The sequence below is a fragment of the Falco biarmicus genome, chromosome Z (genome assembly GCF_023638135.1).
Source record: "Falco biarmicus isolate bFalBia1 chromosome Z, bFalBia1.pri, whole genome shotgun sequence".
In the NCBI taxonomy this organism is placed as follows: Eukaryota; Metazoa; Chordata; class Aves; order Falconiformes; family Falconidae; genus Falco; species Falco biarmicus.
This window is the reverse complement of record NC_079311.1, coordinates 80,571,508-80,591,464: the sequence shown is the minus strand read 5'-3', so window position 1 is coordinate 80,591,464 and position 19,957 is coordinate 80,571,508. Positions and strand designations below refer to the sequence as shown.

The following is a 19,957-nucleotide window of genomic DNA, read 5'->3' as shown; positions in this document are numbered from 1 at the left end:
GCTGAGATGCGAGAACAGCCAGCGCATCTCTTGATGAGTAGCCCCATCTCCCAACCTGTCACAGACATTTAGAGGAATAAGTGACCCAGGACAGAATTAGCTGGTCCTTCTCCTGGCACGGGACAGAAGTACCTGGTTACTCTCCTGGCACAAAGCTCCTGCTCACAGGTTTCTGGAATTTTGGCACCCAGACGATTGCAGACACCCAGATGGGTCCGTTGCCTTCAGACTGACCAACCTCCCCCAGCTCCAATGTTCCTGTGTATCCCAGGGCAGCGTAACGATGAGACGCAAGAAAATAAATTATCCCTTTTGTTTAAACGAGCTGCGTGCCAATGTCACCTGGCAGTGACGTCTTTTGCGACACCGCAAAGCCTCCAGCTAGTGAAAAGGAAAAAAACTCCTTATGACTACAGCAACCCCATGCTTGTCTTTGTGAGATAAGTATCGAAACCACATCAGATGGGTGCTGTGAAGCAGAGGGCTGCCTCTCACCCCTGAGCTCCAGTGCACTCAGGCTGAAGTTAGGCGAGAGGAGCATCACCCACATCCACAAGTCCATCGCCTGCTCCTGCTTGCCAGTGAGGGGTTAACACACTTCAGATGCTACCACAGCACAGGAATACTATAAAAAACACCAAACATCCTTGAAACAGGCACCCTTTACATTTGGGCTTTTCTTTTTCAAACCCATCTTGGCCATAAGTTACAGTCTAAAACTAAAAGACCTTGACTAAAGTCGTTTGCTTTCTTGTAAAATGGAAGCTTCGACGTGTAGTTTCCAGTGACTGAAGATTGTGTTACATTACCATATCAATATGTAAAATAAAAAAAATAAAATAATTACAGTTCCCATGTATCTCTCAGGTGTGTAACAAATGCTTTTATAATGTTTCAAACATGTAATTAGTTACTTCAAGTAAGAAAAGTCATGTTAATGCTCCTTGCTGTGAAATGAATACTATTAATTTTAAAATGGATGGACTTCTACTACCTTGAACCCTTCTTTTTATCTCCCATTCTCATTCTCCCACCAAATAACACAAAGTCCTTGATTATAATAAGTAAACCTGAAAATGAATGTAAATAGATCATCTGGGAATGATATTTTAGAACTTCAGCTAGGAATTTGGAAGCTAGGCTTTAATCAAATATAAGTTTTTGTATTAAATTAAGTGGTCCCTGATTCATTTCTCCAGGCTGCAACATGCAGGGAGCTAAAGCTGGAGATCTGTGAGCTCATTGTGACATTTATTTGCATTTATTTGTCACCGACATCAAGTTCTAGTGAATGCTCCACTAAAACCACGCCTGGCTCCAGCCTTGCAAGAGTCCTTCGCCAAAGGGTTTTACGTTCAGCTGTAATGTGGCTGATTTCCAGGGTCATTTTCTTCTTCTTTCTTTTTTTCTTCCCCCTCCTTTTAAGATCAGAGCATTTAATTTCCTTTATTGGGAAAAGCGGTTGCTAACAGTCAGTTCAAACAGAACGACAGCTACAAATCAGGACCCGCTGTTGAGCCAACTTCATATTTCAAAGGTGCAATCAAAACCTGAATTCTATTTTTAGGCTTTGTGCCTTGTCTAATATTGCTAAACAGAAATATATCACCACATAAACGTTTCTCATTATTTATAAATAAATACAGTGAATTTTTTATTGTAAATTAAATTTTAAATGTAGTGATACGAATTCTCGCCGGGAAGGCTGAATTCATTTCAAACAACGCACAGGTAATTAAACATGTCTTGAGGTTAAATTTGAGGAGGTGGTTGGTTTTTTGGGTTTTTTTGGTTTAGAGAGATCAAGAGCAAATCAGCCAAAACAAACAACATCTCTGTCTTTGTGGTGACTAATGTGCTCCCATATAAATATCAAATGCTGGTGTGAATCAACGCTGAGCACTGAGAAACCAGCCAGTGGAGATGGAGGAGAGAACACACACTTCTCAACAGCAACATCAGAGTGACATTTCAACCTGCCTGGGGAGTGAAACGTCGAATCCGGCCCGTTTTGCAAACAAACAAACAAAAAAATTGCTCAACAACAACAACAACAAAATAAATCAGTTTTGCAATTCAGTGTGGGCAACATTCAGGCATAAATGCCGTGTGTTGGGCCGGAAGTTGACTAAAGATGGAGACAGATCCAACGTTTCCCACCTGAAGCCCACCTTCTAGCTTTAAAATAAATAATAAAAACACAAGTTATGACACTGCGTGGATGTGAGAGATGTTGGAGATGAAGTGGCACCTCCGCCCTCGCTGCCTCAAGGATGGCCCCGCTTCCAAGAGCTCAGCACCTGGGCAGCATCCCAGCATCCCAGCAGAAAATGGGAAATAAAGCAGCTAGGCAGGGATTTACCCCTGTCATTGGTAAACCTGGTCTTTTTAATCTTTCATATGACCTTAGTACTTGCATACAGAATAGGGTTTTTTTTTCAGTGAGTCTGTAGCTAAATGAGCTCCTTTCCCTTCCGGAACACCTCTCCTACGTGGCAGGACAGGTTTTTACGGTCTTTGTGTGCACGTACGTGTCAATCCCTTGAAGAGTGATCTCCATCGAAACGTATGCATTAAATTTCTGTCGTGCCATTATAGCTCACTCTATTTAACAGAAAATAAACACAATCAAAAGCATATTAAGAGTCACAGACCGACTACAGGTCCTATACGTGAAACACTATTTCAGCTCATTTTTCCGACTAACAGCCTGCTGTCACCAGGAAACGTTACAGAACGTCTCACTTTTAAATCTGTACTTTTATCTCAAGCAGAAACTTTCCTGAGAGCAGGTGTATCGCGTGGCTGTTTATTTATTGAACCCAATAGATTTAAGGTTCGTTTTATCCAATGCCTTTTAACTTGTAAGTGCTCTTCCCAACCATCCTTATCAGCAAGCAAACCCCTTTGATCTCACGCAGGATCCCTCGCTGAGCGAGCGGAGAGATTAAAGAGCATCCCATCAGAAGGCAAGAAGCCTGAAGTGCAATTGCTTCCAAAAGGGGTTTCTTTGATAGGGCTGGGCTGAAAACCCCTTACGAGAGAGTTCAAAGAATGGGAGACTTTTTTTCTGGCTGGTCCCCGCCACGGCTGTGTGCCTTGTGTGTCACATCGGCCTCCGTGATGCCACCAGCTGCCACGTGAATCCTGCCTGCCCTCCAACCCAGGAAGGCGGCCTCACCCCAGACTGACAGTAATTTCTCTGACAATCCCTTTGTATCCCTGAGGTTAATGTCAAACCCGATATTTATTTCTGAAAACAGAAAAAGAGCTCTTTTGTTAAGAGTAAGGTGGAAACAACGTACAAATTCCCTTTTAGCTCCCAGTTAGACATTAATTTTAGCTCCCAGTCTGGCTGAAAGTTTGCAGAATGACAGGTAAAGCGTTCCAAAGTTTTCAACTGCAGGTGGTATCATGAGTCTCTCACTGGAGGGAGCATAAGTGGAATTTTTATTCTATTTATGTGTTTAGTTCTGTGAACACAGAGCCCTCAGTCTCCTGCAGGAGACTCTTTAAGAAGCCGTGCACCTTGTTGGGAACGGAACTCAGGCATGCTTCTGGCACTTGGGACTTTGAGCAACGCCACAGAAATTCTGGAAGAAAAATTATTTGGAAGTGTAAGGCAATGAGGGGTGAGCTCTTTTTAGATCCTTTTTAATCTCAGAAACACCGCTAAAGGCCTCGTACAACAACATTAGTATTTCCTCCTTATTGCTAAACTAAAAGGCTGAGTTGGAAGATGACTCAACTCAGTTGCATGTGGCAGCTCTGATGTTATTAAGCCAGATATAAATGAGATATGATTGCACCAGCGCCCTCAGTATGGCCATGTCACGGGCGCTTCACGCCAACCCACAAATCTCAAAGCGCTTTGTGAAGGGGATGAGAACCCTCACACAGAGCACGGGAACCTGTTCTGTTATCACTGGTGGCAACAGCTGCAGACAGACAGGAGGACCCATGTGTGCAAAAATATCTGTGATTCAGCCCCAGCTTGGTACCCATGCTGGTGCGGTAAGGATGCTGCTGAGCATCCTCACTTCCTGAGGAACCCTTCTGTTGCCCTTTCTGCTCCGGTTACTTTTCCAGGGCCAACTTGTATCTCCCAACCTTCAACAGACCCTTCCTGACAGTGAAACGACCCAACGAGCCTGGCTCCTACCCCGTGTTTTCGCCACAGACTGGCCTACATGCCATCCAGCCCACACGTGACACCCTGCTGCAGCAGATGCTTGCCTCCGGCACCAGCCTCAGAAATGTCAACTTGTATTTTCAGAACATTCTTTTATGGAGGGAGAGAGCGTTTCATGCTCCTCCCAAGCCCTTTGGGTGTTGTGCCCTTTCAGGCTGCTCAGCTGGACCAGATGGATACCCATCTCTATCTAGGAGCATCTGCCTCCTGCAGCAGGTACCACTGTTGTAGCTACCAATGTATACAAGCATTGAAACAAATTAAAAAAACTTATACATAGAATCATTTCGGTTGGAAAAGACCTTTCAGGTCATCAAGTCCAACCATTAACCCAGCACTGCCAAAAGCCACCACTAACCCACGGCCCTGAGCGCCACATCTACATGTCTTTTAAATCCCTCCAGGGCTGGTGCCTCCAGCACCTCCCTGGGCAGCCTGTGCCAGTGCCTGACAGCTCTTTCGGTGAAGAAATGGCTACGTGGCTATAAAAGAAAGCTGAACCTAGTTGGAGATTGAGATCAGAAGCTTGCAGCTGTCCAGGCTGGGGCAGAAAATTTTGCCTGTGAGACTGAGCCCTTTGGATGAAGGATAAGCCCACACTGCGGCGGAGGGGAGCTCACTTTGGTAACTGTGGAATCCCACTTCTTTAGCTCTCATGACTCCAAAGCATGTCCAGTTGTTCTTCAATTAAATACAGATTCCTATCCAGGTCCCCTCAGAAGCTGAGCTGCCATCAGCGCACACACCAGTACTAGTCACCAGCTGGCAGCTGAAGCGTATCCTGAGAGCAGTGAATACAGGACAGAACACTTGAAGTGAGTTCTTCGTAACGATGTACCGCAAGAGAAAACCACAAGATTTTTCTTGGGCATAAACCCATGTATGAAGTTAGGAAAATAAAACCCAACTCAATGTGCAATACCTTTTCCAGGGTGAAATGAACGCATATGAGGAATCACGCAAACACCAAACCACCTATCGTGCCATTATCACAAAAGACCTATCTGCTGTGCAGCTATAATCCACGTGGCCAGAACAGCCCAGGCTGGTCCACGGTATTTGCAAGCACGTAAAATCCTCACAACCCGCTTCCTGGCTGTTTTCAAGGTCCTACACCAACTGCCCCGCTCTAGAAGCAGTCCTCCTCCTCCTCTTCCTCCTCCTCCTCCTCTCCAGCTGACCAGGGCTCAACACATTCACCCCCGCCGGCAAGGCAAAGAATATTTGAGCTGGGGTCTTCACAGGAAGATAAAAGGTAAAACATGGAGCTAATGATACTTTATTTGATGTTAGACAGTTGAGTAATAGCTGGAGGAGGTAAGATCCAGAGACACCACTGTCAACGCAAACGGTCCTTCATACCAAGACAATGAGCACTGTTACAGAACCGGGGAGATGGTGGCTACAAAAATACACCGAGGACATTTCTAGCTTCGCACTTACCACAGGGAGAACTCCACAAGATGGAGAACCATTTGTAAGATACCCTTAAAGACTTCAGGCCCTCTTAGGACTGACTATCCCCCCATCCAGAGGAGACCCGTGGAGGTTGGGTCTCCACCAGAGGTTGGCACCTACCTGTTGACGCCATCCCTGGAGAAGAAGACGGTGTAGGTCTGGACGCTGCCTCGGGCTTCTGCAGGGGGACGCCAGCTGAGACGGACAAATCGGCTGGAGACCAACACAGGGACCACATCTCGAGGGGCAGAGGGGAGGACACTGGAACTTGGGACAGCTGGAGGGGAAGGAGAGGAGTCAGTCAGAGAGGCCAACGGCACGGGGGTGGCAGGGTGGGTGGGAGGTGCCGTGGTGGCCACGGCTGAGAGGTGTCACGGAACAAAGGACCAAGGTGGCATGGAAGAAACGTGAATAAAATGAGAGGGGATGAAGGAGAGAGAAAAACAACAACAACAACAAAAAAACCAAAACAAAACTAACAGTAAAATCACACCTTAAAATACACCGTCCTGAACCATTCTCTAATATCAACAGCAACACGCAAGACTGGAGTAGGCTACTTCCTCAGAATCCTGGAAATTATGTCTTGTAGCAGTGATCAGTACGATACCTTCTTCCATTCGCTCCCATCTCACTGCTTTTGTCTCTTGTGCCCTAAGCAGCAGTAGTATTTAACCTCATAAACACGCGATAACCCACCACTCAAAGCCTGACGCCTACAAACTGATGCGCTTGGGAAGAGCAGAAGCTAAGTAGGTTGCTTCAGCACATGAGTTATTAGATCATTGCAATGTAGTGAGATGAAATGGAAAGAAAAAAAACCAAAACCCCAGTGAAACTTCATATTAATGCCATTCCTCACAGAAAAGTGTTCAGTCTATGTGCAAAACCCAGAAATGCCTGAACTGCAGATTCAAGTAGTAAAATTCCTTTTAGAGCAGCACCTCTTTATAGAGTTTGAGGGTTTGGCTGTTGCTCACCAAATCCATGTGAAAGCTGGCCTGCCAACAGGAATTAATAAATCAAAACCAGTTTTTAACAATACTTTAAGTGATCGGCTGCCTCCGGATTTAGCACATGCACCTTATGGAGCACCCACAGTCACCTAATCCCCTCCGAGGGCAAACACGATGAAGAAGGTCCAATTTCATGGGCCACACTGGACCCAAAACGCAGGTTTTTCACCACTGGTATCAAAACAATTTATTTTTTTCCTTACTGCAAATCTTTTTTGGTCAGTCTCTATGCCTATAACTGTGAGCTATATTAGCAGCATTAATTTACCGTGAGATCATTAAGAGCATTGCAATATCTAAACAGCTTATGAAGAATAGCTTTGTGTAAAAAGCATGATGTTCACTGGATACTAGCCTTGTGTTCCTTTATATTACCGCTAAATTATTATTATTAAAAGCCATTAACATTGCTATCATTAACAACAAATATCATTACCTCTTACTTATTGTGCTCAATCCAAAACCAGTGGGAATTAAGGAATTTCCCAATGGCATTTCCAGAGTAATGATGTGTTGAAAGAAAATATTAAGCCCTGGTCTCGGCTCTTTTGGCTGCACAGTTCTGATCCATTATTCACACTGAGGTTGTGTTTAGCATCCTTAGTCACGGGCCACTGATCTAAATAATGTGCAAACACAACGCGAAAGAATAACTCCGTGTACATTTATATTACGATGACGTGACTATTTCGCTTAACGGTCAGAGTGAGCACATTTGGGCTCCTGGTCTATTCTATATGTTGACTCTTGTATTATAAGCGTTAAGTGTGTTGTCTTCTAACAAGGGCCAGTGGTAGGTAAACATCTCTAGAGAAGTACCAAGGGCGAGATTGGGGGGAAAAAAAATAATACACTGAGAAACCTAAGAGGCTTTGAGTTCTGGTACTTAAGCCAAACAAAGCAATTTGGAAAACTCCCTGGTTTATCATTAAATTAACTGTTTCGGCACCTGAGGGTTTGTAGAAGCTCAGCTCTCCCACAAAACACCCTGCTCCGTGGTTCCTCCACCGAATCCCCATCCTCCTGGTGGAGCATGGCAGTCTGGCACCTCTTTTCCACTGCAACCTGTTTAGTACGGAGAAACCGGTGCTGCTGTCAGCCCCAAGCTCAGGCACGGGTATTTAGGTGACTACATGTATGTGTCTACGTATATATGGGTGCCTACCCCCTCACCCGCTCAGGAAAGGAGGCCATCCTACCTGACACTGCTGATCGAGCCCAGAGAGCTACTCAAACTACCAAGCAGTTGTATCTCCTTTAGATACTGAGTGAGTATCTAAAATGTGGAGGTGAAGCCACACACTCCGCGACCTCCTGCCCATGGAAGCAGCAGCAGCTGACAGGCTCAGGGCCAGCTTATGAAAAGAATAGCAAAAAGCTGAGGTGAAAAGCAGCAAGGTTGGGACCGAAGCTCCACTAAGCATCTGTTTTACGCTGGCTTTCAGAAAACTTAGTAGAGCTATCACTGACAAAAGCAATTTCACTTTTACTGTTGCTAGCAGTGAATAGCAAACATATACAGTGCAATAGTACAATATAGAGAGACATATAACCTGAAATTATCTCAGCAAGTAATATCTGAAATCCTTCAATCTTTCATACGACTACACAAGATCAATCCACCAGTGGTTAAACCATCTTCATGAGAGTCTGACAGGCTCTGATTTGAGCCTGATGTGGTTTATATTAACTCCTGGCGAAGTGCATCTCTCTCCACTCTCGTGGCAGCGTGAATAATCACCTACCTCTGTACAAAACCAGCACAAAACCCCGCCAGTTCATTTTCCCCATGTGGAAACAATGGTACAATCAACAGAAGTCTGAGTATAGACCTGAGAGGAACTGATCCTAGTGTTACCATTCAGGAAGCCAAAGCAAGCATCCCAAATTCCTCATTTTTTTTACAACCCCGAACCAGCTGTGGGTTCTGTGACATTATTATTATTTTGCCAGTAGGACCCAGCCTTCCACTCCTAAAGCAAACGGTCTTCAAAAACATAGAAACACGCCTGCTGTAGGTGTCCATGTACAGGCTTGACTGGTAAAACCCAGCCCAGATATAAAACATGCACATGGCCAACTAGTTACGGGGTTTTAAAACAACTAAGGGCAAAACACCACATGTGACATCCCCCTTCATCACTGCTCCCCACGCACGGTGGCCATGGGCCGTTTGTAATTAAAAATAACAGGACCTGCTATTTTTATTGAGTTTCTTTTTTGAATTGTTTTTATTTTTAATATATATTTTACATCTATATGTTATAATATATAAATATATATTATATATATAAAGTTATTTTTATCGAGTTATAAAAAAATAACCAGACCTGGCTCAAAGAGACAGGATGGTTTTTTAATACTTTTCACAGGTAGGTTTTGTTTTTACGGGTTGTTTGTTTTTGGTTTTGGGGTTTTTTTAACATATATGTACAGGTAGGGCAAGGGAGGATATCCTGTTAGCAGCAGCTGCCTACCCTTTAAATGGTGTTTGTAGAGGACAGCAAAAGCTTGTATCGGATATACACAAAGAGATGGTGAATGTATGAAAAAAAACCCCCAAATTCAAACCCTCTTGTAATTATGTCCCCCAAGGGATTTGGTACCAAGAAGATACAACACCAGTACTGCTAAGCAGAGGTGGGAATAGATCACAGAGGTTTATTCATGAGTTGCTCCTCGTACAAGGACAGGGGTGCAAATCCTCTAAAATCAAGTTTTAAACCATCTCATATTCTCATTTGAGTGCTCACAGGGACTGTGTGTGTGTATATAAACACACAGAGACCTCAGCACTACTTCTGTCCCCCTGTACTAAAAATCCATTTGTCTTTTTTGGTTTTTTTTTGGTTTTTGTTGGGTTTTTTTAAACATATTTACCAAGCTGACAGAAAAGGGAAGGAAGTTTAAGGAAAGTTTGAGGAAAGAAGCTGTAAGTTTAAGATGAAAAGTAAGTTGAGAGGTTACTGTGCATACAGAAACCGCTGCTCTTCGGTGCCAGTAATAGTGATCTCAAAGCCACCCTGGAAATCTGCACTGAGGTCCCAGTTCTGAACTGGAAAACACAAACTGGGCTTTTCCACTTTTCAAGCAATGAAAATCTGCATGGGTTTTGTTACTCACGCTAAACTAACATAAAACACTGAAGGCTGTTATATGCATACACCATGTTGACACATGCCTAAGTTAATAGTTATAACCATTTTTCAAGGGGATAAATGAATATAGGAAAAGATTTGGCTCCATATAGGAACTGTCTATATTTCACAGAAATTCATGTTCATGACTTTATCCATTTAGTGGTTGGGTTTTTTTAAAAAAATTATAACCTAAGCAAAGACTATTCAAGCAATTGGTACTGTTTTGCCCTTAGGGGGTGTTAAAAGGCGAACATCTACAATAGGCTATCCATACTTTTAAGATACTGTCAAATTAGAGCTTGCCAATAAGATTTGAAACTCTACTTTTTCAGCAAAAATAAGAAAACTATCGCACTTACAATCTTCAGCTTCCTGATGCAAATCACACTTGCCTTAAATATCCCACATACCCTGATGCCAAAAATGACATTTCAAGATATCAAATGAAAGTTTTCAGCGAAGACACTACCTCAAAATATTTTTTATGCCTTCTAACAACTATTTCAATTCCTTGATTTGGATTTTTTTTTTAATATGCACATGAACTTTTAATCTATTGTGGTTTTAAAAGACTTTTGAAAACTTCACTGAATATATTTAAACATAAAAGGAACATCCGGGCTTTAGAGTTAAGCATTTAATTTCAGAAAAAAATAAAATATTTTATTCAAGTTAAAATAGAAATCTTTTGGATTAATTCAAGCCTCTTCCCTGCTCTCCCACACAACGTTTTCCTTGGGTTTAGCACTTTACACCAGCTATTTGTACAGCATGAATTTCAAGGATGACCCAAGAACATGACTCTGTTCTCATCTGCAAATCTTCAGCGTTAAAAGAAAAAGCAATTTACTCAGAATTTTAATTCCAGAAATAACATCAAATAGTGCTTATTGCCTGGTGTCGCTCAGTACAGCCACTGCCTGGTCAATCTGCCCCTTTGTTACACTCCTGCATTCAGAGAACTGGGTCTTTTTTTATTTGTTATTATTCAGAACATTTTTTTGACCTGTCTGACACCTTCTCCCGAGTAAACTGTGAAAGTTGTAAGTGAGAAAAAAAACCACAACAAAACACCTCACTGGAGAAATATCTGTAACTCAAGGGACGCTGCATATGTAACACCCAGCACACCAACAAGCGGGGCACTCTTTCACTGAAGTATCCTTAGACGGTCAGAAGAGATGTCAAATTTGGTGCATTTGTCATTTTTTTTAAAAAGGAGAAAAATTTGGAATAATCATTCTCATTTCATTTTACTGCATGCCATTTTATTTGAATGGGGCTAAGCCATTAAAGGCAGAACAGAGGGCAGCCGGGGAAGCTGAGGTGCTGGCAAAGGATGGTTACAGACCCACGGCAGTCACCCGCATGGCTAGCAGGGGAAAAAAAAATACAATTTTTATTAGGTTTTTAAAAAAGGGATTAAATTATTTTATGTATGTTCTTTAATAAAAAATAAATCAATAGTCATGCACATGAGAGCAAGAAACAGAACAGCTCTAAACAAAGTTGAGGTGTAGCCCAGTTTTACTTTGCACTGGCTATCACACAAATACCAATCTGACATTATAGTAAATTCGTAACACATCAGTAATTGCTTCTAATTTAACAGACTGCACTGGGGACTCGTGGATGAGAGGAGCTGTGTTTTTACACAGTGTTACTTTTCAATTTTGATGAACTCAGAATAGAAACGCAATCCACACCGCACACGTTCCAGATACAGCTGTAAGCAAGTCGGGACAGTAACCTGCAGCTGTTTTCCTCCAGATCAGGGAAGACAGCCAAGGATGGAGGGTTTGTGCCACTGAAGAAGGTGGTCTCACCCCAAAGCCCCTCTGTCTGGAGGCACCACCCCCTGAAGCTATCTGGTACGTGCCTTGAGAAAGGAACACAAGGAAAAATCCTGCACTTCACGTGGGTGGGTAAAAATGTCACCTGGAATTTCATGATGAAACGATGGATTTCATCGCCCAGCCTCCATGCCACCCCTAAAACCCAACGCTAACCTGCAGCGGGAAGATGTTCCCAGGTAAAGCCCCGGGGTGTGGATCCAGGAGCTCTCACCGTCCCACGTTAAGGGATTAAATGGGTGAGAATCAGTGAAACAGAGGAACAAGAACCAAATGGATCACAGTTGTTTGGTCTGATCATTACACAAACAAATTCTGGTCTTGATTCCAACAGCTAGGAAAAAAGCAGACTTTCCATCAGATCCATAAAGAAATGAGACATCTATCAGACTACCTTTATGGAGATATGAAAGAAGTGCAATTTACTGCCCCAAATAAGTATCAGATCAGACAAGTTACTGGTAACTCATGACTTATGCTCAAACAAAAAGCTCTTTTCTGCACAAGCAACTCCTATTACCTTTCCTGGGGATCGTTTCCACCACTTGGCCTTTCCTGCTCCAAGCCCTGCTCCGAGCGCCAGCAGCGATCCCGTTGGCACAGCGCGGACACCAGCGCACCCACCCACATTTCACCAGCGCCACGGAGCACGCGCCGGGATGGCGGGGGATGCCGACATATGTTTAGAGGTTCTCAGTCCATATGCAGCGATACTAATTTAAGCAAAGAAAAGCTCTGTCCTCGTTGCCATCCATGCATCCATCCTCCCTTCTGGCTCCTCGTGCAGTAATTCATTACGACTCGGTGCCATAATGATGTTCTCGGAAACAAGTCATGCAGTACTGATTTTTATTATGCCTCTTTTATGACATTACGAACCTGGCGATAAATCACTGATGTTCATGTGTGTCAACAATGCCTGAGACGTTACCATACGAGGAATTTGCTCCCAACTCAGCACCTCGCAGGATTAGGCCCATAGCGCTTTGGAAGCAGCATGTATGTATCTGAAATACAAAAACCTTGCAGGGACGGGGTGGGGGGATTCTGATAGTGCCACCCTATGCCCCCACCAGCATGTCAGCAGCTAAACACACGCTAGTGCTGCTCTTTTCTCTCCAGCCTCATTTTCCCAAATTCAGGCAACAGAAATGTGCAGAAGGATTCCAGCTTAATTGCTGAGTTGAGAGAGGGGGAGGAAGGAAGCTAGTTATCCGCTAAACGGCGTGATCTGAGAGTAGTAACCAGGGACACCCCCCCCCCCCGCCCCCCGCCCCGTAAAACAAGTCAGTGTATCTCCTCCTACACGCTGCTCACAGTAGGGAGGTGCTGCTGCTCATGCCCAAGGAGGAGCACTGGGACCTGGCCCCAGGATGGAGCACCAGGCTCTGCAGCTGCAACCACCAAAAGACCCTTTTCTCTACAACCCCCTGAGAGGGGCTGGAGCCAGGGGGGTCGGGCTCTTCTCCCAGGGAACAGGCGACAGGACGAGAGGGAACGGCCTCACCTTGTGCCGGGGGAGGGTTAGGTTGGGAATGAGGGAAAATCCCGTCACGGAAAGGGTGGCCAAGGCTGGCACAGGCTGCCCGGGGGGCTGGCGGCACCCGCCCTGGGGGGATTTATAACACCTGTAGCTGTGGCGCTCGGGGCCAGGGGTTAGCGGTGGCCTTGGCAGTGATGGGTTAAGGGTTGGGCCTGATGATCTTAAACATCTTTCCCAACCTAAGTGATTCTATGAAGACCACCACATCTCACCTCCACTCCTACCAGAGAAGAGCAAACAGCTTTCCTTTTCCCCTCTTTTTCCACAGGGGAGAGCCCCTAAAGGGGTGGCAAAGCCTACAAAGACAAGAGCAGGATAAGCAGGAGGGTAATGGGATGCCCACGCTAAGGTCTGACGGTTGAGGTGTAAAGGAGTGGGGGCAAGAGGAGAGGCCAGGAGAAAAGTCCAGGGAAGAGCCCACCAGGGAGACAAACAGGTGAGGTCAGGTGGAGGAAAGGCTACAATAACTACCAAAGGAATAACACTGGTTAAAATATAAATTGACTGGATTCCCTAATAAGAGCCAAAAGATGCGCTGTCTGCGCTTACTTGGCAATTCAGGCAGAACTCCAAGACCCCATAATTCAAATTAATCCAGGGCAGATCTTCCTGATGCTTATACTAAAGGTAGTTTAAGGAAGGTGTAACCCAGGCGCTTATCTGCTGCTAAAGGTGCAAAACAACACCTCGTACAACTGTGTCCCCTTTGGGGAACGAAGGAAGCTAGACCCTGTAGCAGGAGGTAGGCAGGCCAGGCGAGGCAAAGCTTGGCGCAGGGGCCGAAAGGAGGAGAGCATCTACGGGGATGACACCAGTTGTATCATCACAGTAAAGCTGCTTGGTCAGAGTCGGAAGCAAAGTTATTTTATTTGTCTTGGATCATTAACTATGGTCACCTAAGGGTTACTCAATGCAAAAAAAAACCAGTCTGGGTCAAGGCAATACAGATAAAGTCCTGCTGACCAAGGTGAAAGGATGCTGGGTGTAAAGAGCTGAGTAGCACCAGAGGAAACTCCAGGTATGACCTGCTGGAAAAGGAGACGTTTTAGCGGTTCCACTTATTTTTGGAGAGCTGGTGCTCCTCAGGCTGGCAGCTGCAGCCATCCATGGACACACACTCCATCCACACCCAGCACTGCAACAGCACCCAGTGCAGGCATGGCCACTACTCGCCATTTTATTTTAAAAAGTCACCTATAATGATCCAAATGCCTTTCATAGCGTTTCTTTACTGCAGTAAAATCTGGGGTATTTCTGGTTTCCTACCTGAGCTTGTTTTGGACACAGCTTGGCCAGCAGCCCTCCAAGGGGAGACTCAGGCTAGTACGTGCACACACTTCTCTCTTCCCGTGCATGTGTAAGCAAGCAACACCTGTACGCACATCTGTCCGTACATCATACTCCACGTCTTTCCTTTTACAGCAGAGAAAACTGCTATTCACACGTCCCAGAAAAAAAAAAAAATTCCATGGCAGATAGAGAATTCCATGGCAGATAGAGGCTTAATGGTTGCTTATGTTCATACAGTGAAGAGATCTCATTAACTGACACCGTAAAAAAAAAAATAAAAAAAAAAAAATTAGGCAAACCCACCAGTGAGAGCTCTCACATTCGGAGAAGCGCTATCACTCTCCCCCTCGGAGCTGTGAAGGCAGGGCTGGTGTCACTGCACAGGTGACATCTGTCATCATCAATTAGTCACCAAGAAAAATGGGGGCGGGGGGGGAGAGGGGCAACGGGCTGTTGATTGCAAGAAATTCAATCACCCGCAAATGCTCCCTGAGGAAATGCTGGTCAGTTAATCTAGTCAGCCGTCTCCGACCCACCGAACAATAGCTGCTGCCTCCAGAAAAAGCAGGAATAAACTATAAAGATATTTTTTTTTAAAGCAGCTGAGGGATTTGGGAAGGTATTTCATGGGCAGATAGTGACAGTGTTAAACAGCCACCATAAATGTTGTCATCATCAGTGTGCTCAAGATGCAGCAGGCGAGCGTTGAGCACCTTCATTATTTTTGCAAGCACAACTCCGGTGCAGCAGCTGCTTCTAGGAACGCCAGGATGAGCAGCTGGAAGGTCAACGATTTCCCACTGTTGCTGATCAGCTTCTTGTCCTCTCCTTCTTCCCTGTAACCATCAGCTCCCCTGCAACAGCATGCTCTGTTAAAAATAAGCGGGGCTTATTTATTGTTATTGGTTTTAGCAACTTCCTGTAAACCTGAGCTCTGAAGATTTTCAAACAAGCCATTAATGAAGCAAACCTGAAGAATAGCTTTTGCTAAGGCGAAAAAAAAAAAAAAAAAAAAAAAAGGAAAAATTTTGGAAGCATGACAAACTGAGATGTTCTCATGCTGAGAAATAACCATTTATTTTAAGAAACATTATGGTACATCTCAGCTTAGTCTCAAGCAAACTTTCTGCCTTTTGATTTTGGACTCTCTTCTCATTTTTAGTACTGAGGTTATACGTGAATCAAGATTGCACCCCTGCACCTTTGATTTCGTAGAGCACCCCGAAACAGCATAAGCTTGGAGCACCTACCCAGGGGACCACCCCTTGCTGCCACATTTGAGATTTCGGCACTCTGGTGTTGGGTGGACTTTTCAGGGAGGCAGACAACGTACTTCCAAAGTTTGCCCACGCTTAGAGATGTTCATCAAGACCCACCTCTCAGCTTCTCTTTTCCATCAAGTGACATGCACAGCAGCATGTAGCCACGCAAGTCCAACAGCTAGCACCAACGAGACCTTCAAAGGTCTTCAGCCAACTGTTATCCAAACGCTGAAGTACAATCTCTGAGCTGTCCCAAACACCTACTCATTGCTGCTATTCAACCTCCTTAAGGCTTTGCCAATGGACATGCACGAGCCTCCAAGCCCTGCTGTGGTCCTTCATGTGAAGCTTCAGCTCACGGACCCCTTGGCAGCTCCTCCAGGGATGCAGCCTCCTCACCACACCTGGCCCAGGCCAGAAGGACTTAAAACTGTCCTGCTGCCTTTAATATTTGGGCTGAACCCTTTGCTTTCAGAGGGGGGGGAAAAAACAGGACAAAAGTGTCTATGTCAAAAAGTATTTTATAGCTGATTTAAAAATAACAACAATCATTCCAAGCTAAGCATCCCGAGTCCATCAAAGACACACAATGCTGCAGCATCACTCTTTTCTCCATAGCATCTCCCCAAACATGGCTAAATGAGGTGCCTATTGGCTTGGTATTTTCAATTCTTGTTTTTAATTTTAATTCTATTCCTCAGGCACCTAATTCTTCACAAATACTACGCAAAAAATAGTTCTTTTCTGCACCCCAGGCACCCACCAGGCACATTCGTTCTTTTGTTAAATTGTACTTTAGTTTTCACTGTTACTCAAAGTTTTGGCAGAAGGTGGCACGTGTTACCTGATCCGTTTAGCAGATTATTTATCAATATTAGTGACGTGAGGGTGAAGTTTCAGGGCAGCCACGCGTAGCTGGAAGGGATGCTTTGAGGTGAATCTGCCTGCACCTTTCCTCCTCACCTGAACACAGAGAATTGTGAATCCCAGTGTGTTCACAGCAGTGCCGAGGTTCGTCCGCTCTGGTACCAAGCACCAGAGGAAAAAAATCCAGGAAAAAAAAAAAAATAAATTAATAATGCCATCCGCAAAGCAGGGTTTAATCTAAAAACGTTTAGTCGGTGAGAAGCTTTAGGACCTTGCCATTGCAAGGGCAGCCATGAAGCATCATCATGGTGTGCTTTATAAATGCAGATTCATCACAGTTGATTAAAACACCCGTGGATCACCTACCAAACCCCCTGCTATCCACCTGGAGCAAAGCCATCACCAGGCAGCAGCCTGCCAGCTTAAGCTTTTTACTCCCCAAAATGAAATCAAACATCGAACTTTCCTACAGCAACTCCTCCTAAAGGCACAAGGCTTTCAAAGCTGGTACATGATGGGAATGGCTTTGAAAGGGGAAAAAAAAAAAAAAAAAGAAGATACCGGACCTCCTAGTAATAAAGGCATTTTGCCTGGATTATAGGTGTCGCGGGTTTAACTGCTACCTCCACAAGATTTTCAGCACAAATTAGAGCATCTCTCTTCCACCGCTCCAGTCTTTTCCCGTCTGCACAATGAAATAATCATGCTTATTTTTCATTGCTTTTTTTATTTTTTTTTTAAATGACATGAATGGTAACATACAGCATTCCTCAGGCAGGCAGTTAAAAACGCTCCGAAATCACTTGGCTTGAGACAGGAGTCAACGTGGAAGTGAATTCAGTAACGTGCAATCACAGAATCATGGAAGGGCTTGGGCTGGAAGGCACCTTAAAGATCATCTAGTTCCAACCCCCTGCCACAGGCATTCTCAGATATTACAGAAATAAAAGCATCAAAAGAGAACGAGGAGGATCTAAGAGGTCCTTCTCCACCTGCAATTGCCCAGATGCCATGACTGCTTTGCTCTTACCACTACCTTTTTCCTGGTGTGGGAATTACATCAATTCTGTTGCTTTGAGTTTCCTACTCGGCCCATCATTTTATTGCCTGCTCTGTGTAAAATGGCGCCAAAGAAACACTACCACCCAGCTCGAAAATAAATAAAGAGAAAAGAAAAAACTGAGCCCAGATTTCCTGGAAAGTGAGATTTTAAATAATGTGGACAGCTTATGAATGCTGTCGTTGTGGGGAAGGCACATGCCACCAGGAAAGAACAGCTTAGGAGCACAGTCAGCCATGAAATCAGCCATAAGCTCACAGAAAGCGCCGTCTCCCCAAAATATTTCCAGGGCTTGACAGTGAAGCTCCACAGGGAGGTCCTAGAGGGACCTCCCTCCCCTTTCCCACAGCTGTCCACCCCGTCAGGAAGGTGGGAACAGCTCAGCTCTCCTCCAGGACTGACTCTGACGGTCCTTCTCTGCCCACCGTGCAGTTCTAAAGTGAGGCAAAATCTTTTGATCTTCATCCTTTCACCAAGCATTTTAACCTGCCCAGCTGCTTATAATTAAACTAAACAGGAGAGGCAGGCAGATGGACACCTTGACGGCATGCTCACCCCCATTTCTCCAGCAGCCTAAACCAGCCTACGAGGCAGCAGCGTGAACAAGCTGGGAGCTCCAGTGCAGCCATGATGTGACGTGAGACACCAGCAAACCCCCGGGGCCACCCCACGGCTCAGCTGGGACCCATGTTGCTGCTCACCCAAGCACCCAAGAGCTCAAACAGGAGCCAGACGAGAAGTCTGTCATCAAATAGCAGCAGCCTTAAAAGGCGAGGAGGTGATAACGTAAAGGCAAGGCAATGCCCACCTGGGCCACGAGACCTGTGTGTGGCTTTTCCCCTCTCCCTGTATAACAGAAATGACTGCTTTAGTAAAGCCTGGAAATCTTCAGCAGAGTAAGCAAAATCACCCAGGAGCTGGAAAACTTCCAGGTGCCCTGCGCATGACGCATGCTGCACACCAAGGGACCTCAAGGATAGCACTTTTAAGAGAGAAAGATTTGCAGTTACTTCGACCTCCCACGTTCTTCAAAATAAACCACGTGGCTGTGCCCGGCATATGAATAAATTGTGGAGATGTAATGTTTTTTTCACCAGTAAAACGTTCTCACAATCAGCAGATGACTCATCCGTTACCTCCAGCCCAAGCAGGCAGGCTCAGCATCCCACCACGCATGCACCTTCAGGAGCTCACGAAAGGCACATCCACCGCTGCTGAGACAGATCTGGGGCTTCTCTGCCTACAGACCTCAGCAAAACTCCAGAGAAACTCACCAGGCTCATCCTGCTGCACGTGAGTACACTGGGCACCCCCTCCAAGCCTGCCACCCCTGTTCCACACCAGGTCGAACAAGCTAAATAAGATACTCCACAACCCCAAGGGCTTGGGGGTTACAAGGCACTAATGGCTGTTTCTTCTTCCATAGAAATTTCCTACCATTTCCTAAGTTACGAGCAGGGCAGAGGTTCAGATGGGAATGACATTTTCTCCTGCGCTGGGGGGAAGAGGGAGTCACAGAAAAAGGAAAATACTACAATTTCCATAGAAGATAATATGTAGCAAAACAATGGTCTCAACTAAAACAGTAGGTAAAAACTTGCATCACTCCCTGGTCCTGGCTAACGCTCCCAAAGCATCCTATTCATGACGTCTACAGCGCCAGACCCACAGTATCTCCACATTTCTCTCCCCAGAAGTGCAGAGATGCACAAACCCACGCCACCCCCCCCCGCCCCAAGCCTGGGGCAGGCAGAGGGAGGGGCAGAAGGACGGTGCTGTCGGAGGCTCAGCTCTGTTATACCGTACATAACACAACCCTGCAACGGCCACGGTCAACTGCGAGGCGACAGGCTGCTCAGCCAGCAGGGCCAGGACTCTAAAGACCGATGGACACCAGAGAGGCAAAGCACCGAAGGGTTTCTTGTCATATTCTGCCCTCTGGGGTCCATCGGCTCCGAGAAGTGAAGTTGCAGCTGCTGCTAAACTGCAGGAGGCTGAAGCACTGGTGGTAAAGAGCCTGAACACAAAATTAAGGATTTCATTGCCCATCACAACAGCCAGGTTCAAAAACAGTAGAAGCCCTTATCCCTGAAACCAAGAATTGAAGACCTAGATTGAGATCTCATTAAAAAAAAAAAAAAAAAAAAATCATCTTTCATGGCAGTTTTTGCCATTTCGTATTTTTAACGTTGGTTTTTTTTAAGGAAAGGAAGGTTAAGGATCATTCCATCCACCTGTCTTTCAATTTTTTTTGAAATTTATTGGCCAATTCTAAC

General features: G+C 45.0%; 1 protein-coding gene across 1 annotated transcript in view; it reads right to left on the bottom strand.

Annotated features, from left to right (window-relative positions):
- DCC (DCC netrin 1 receptor) overlaps nt 1–19,957 on the bottom strand; it is a 554,206-nt gene that overhangs the window by 170,219 nt on the left and 364,030 nt on the right. Inside the window, exon 8 of the mRNA XM_056325745.1 lies at nt 5,771–5,927. Coding sequence (XP_056181720.1) covers nt 5,771–5,927 — 157 coding nt within the window. The remainder of the gene's footprint in view (nt 1–5,770; nt 5,928–19,957) is intronic.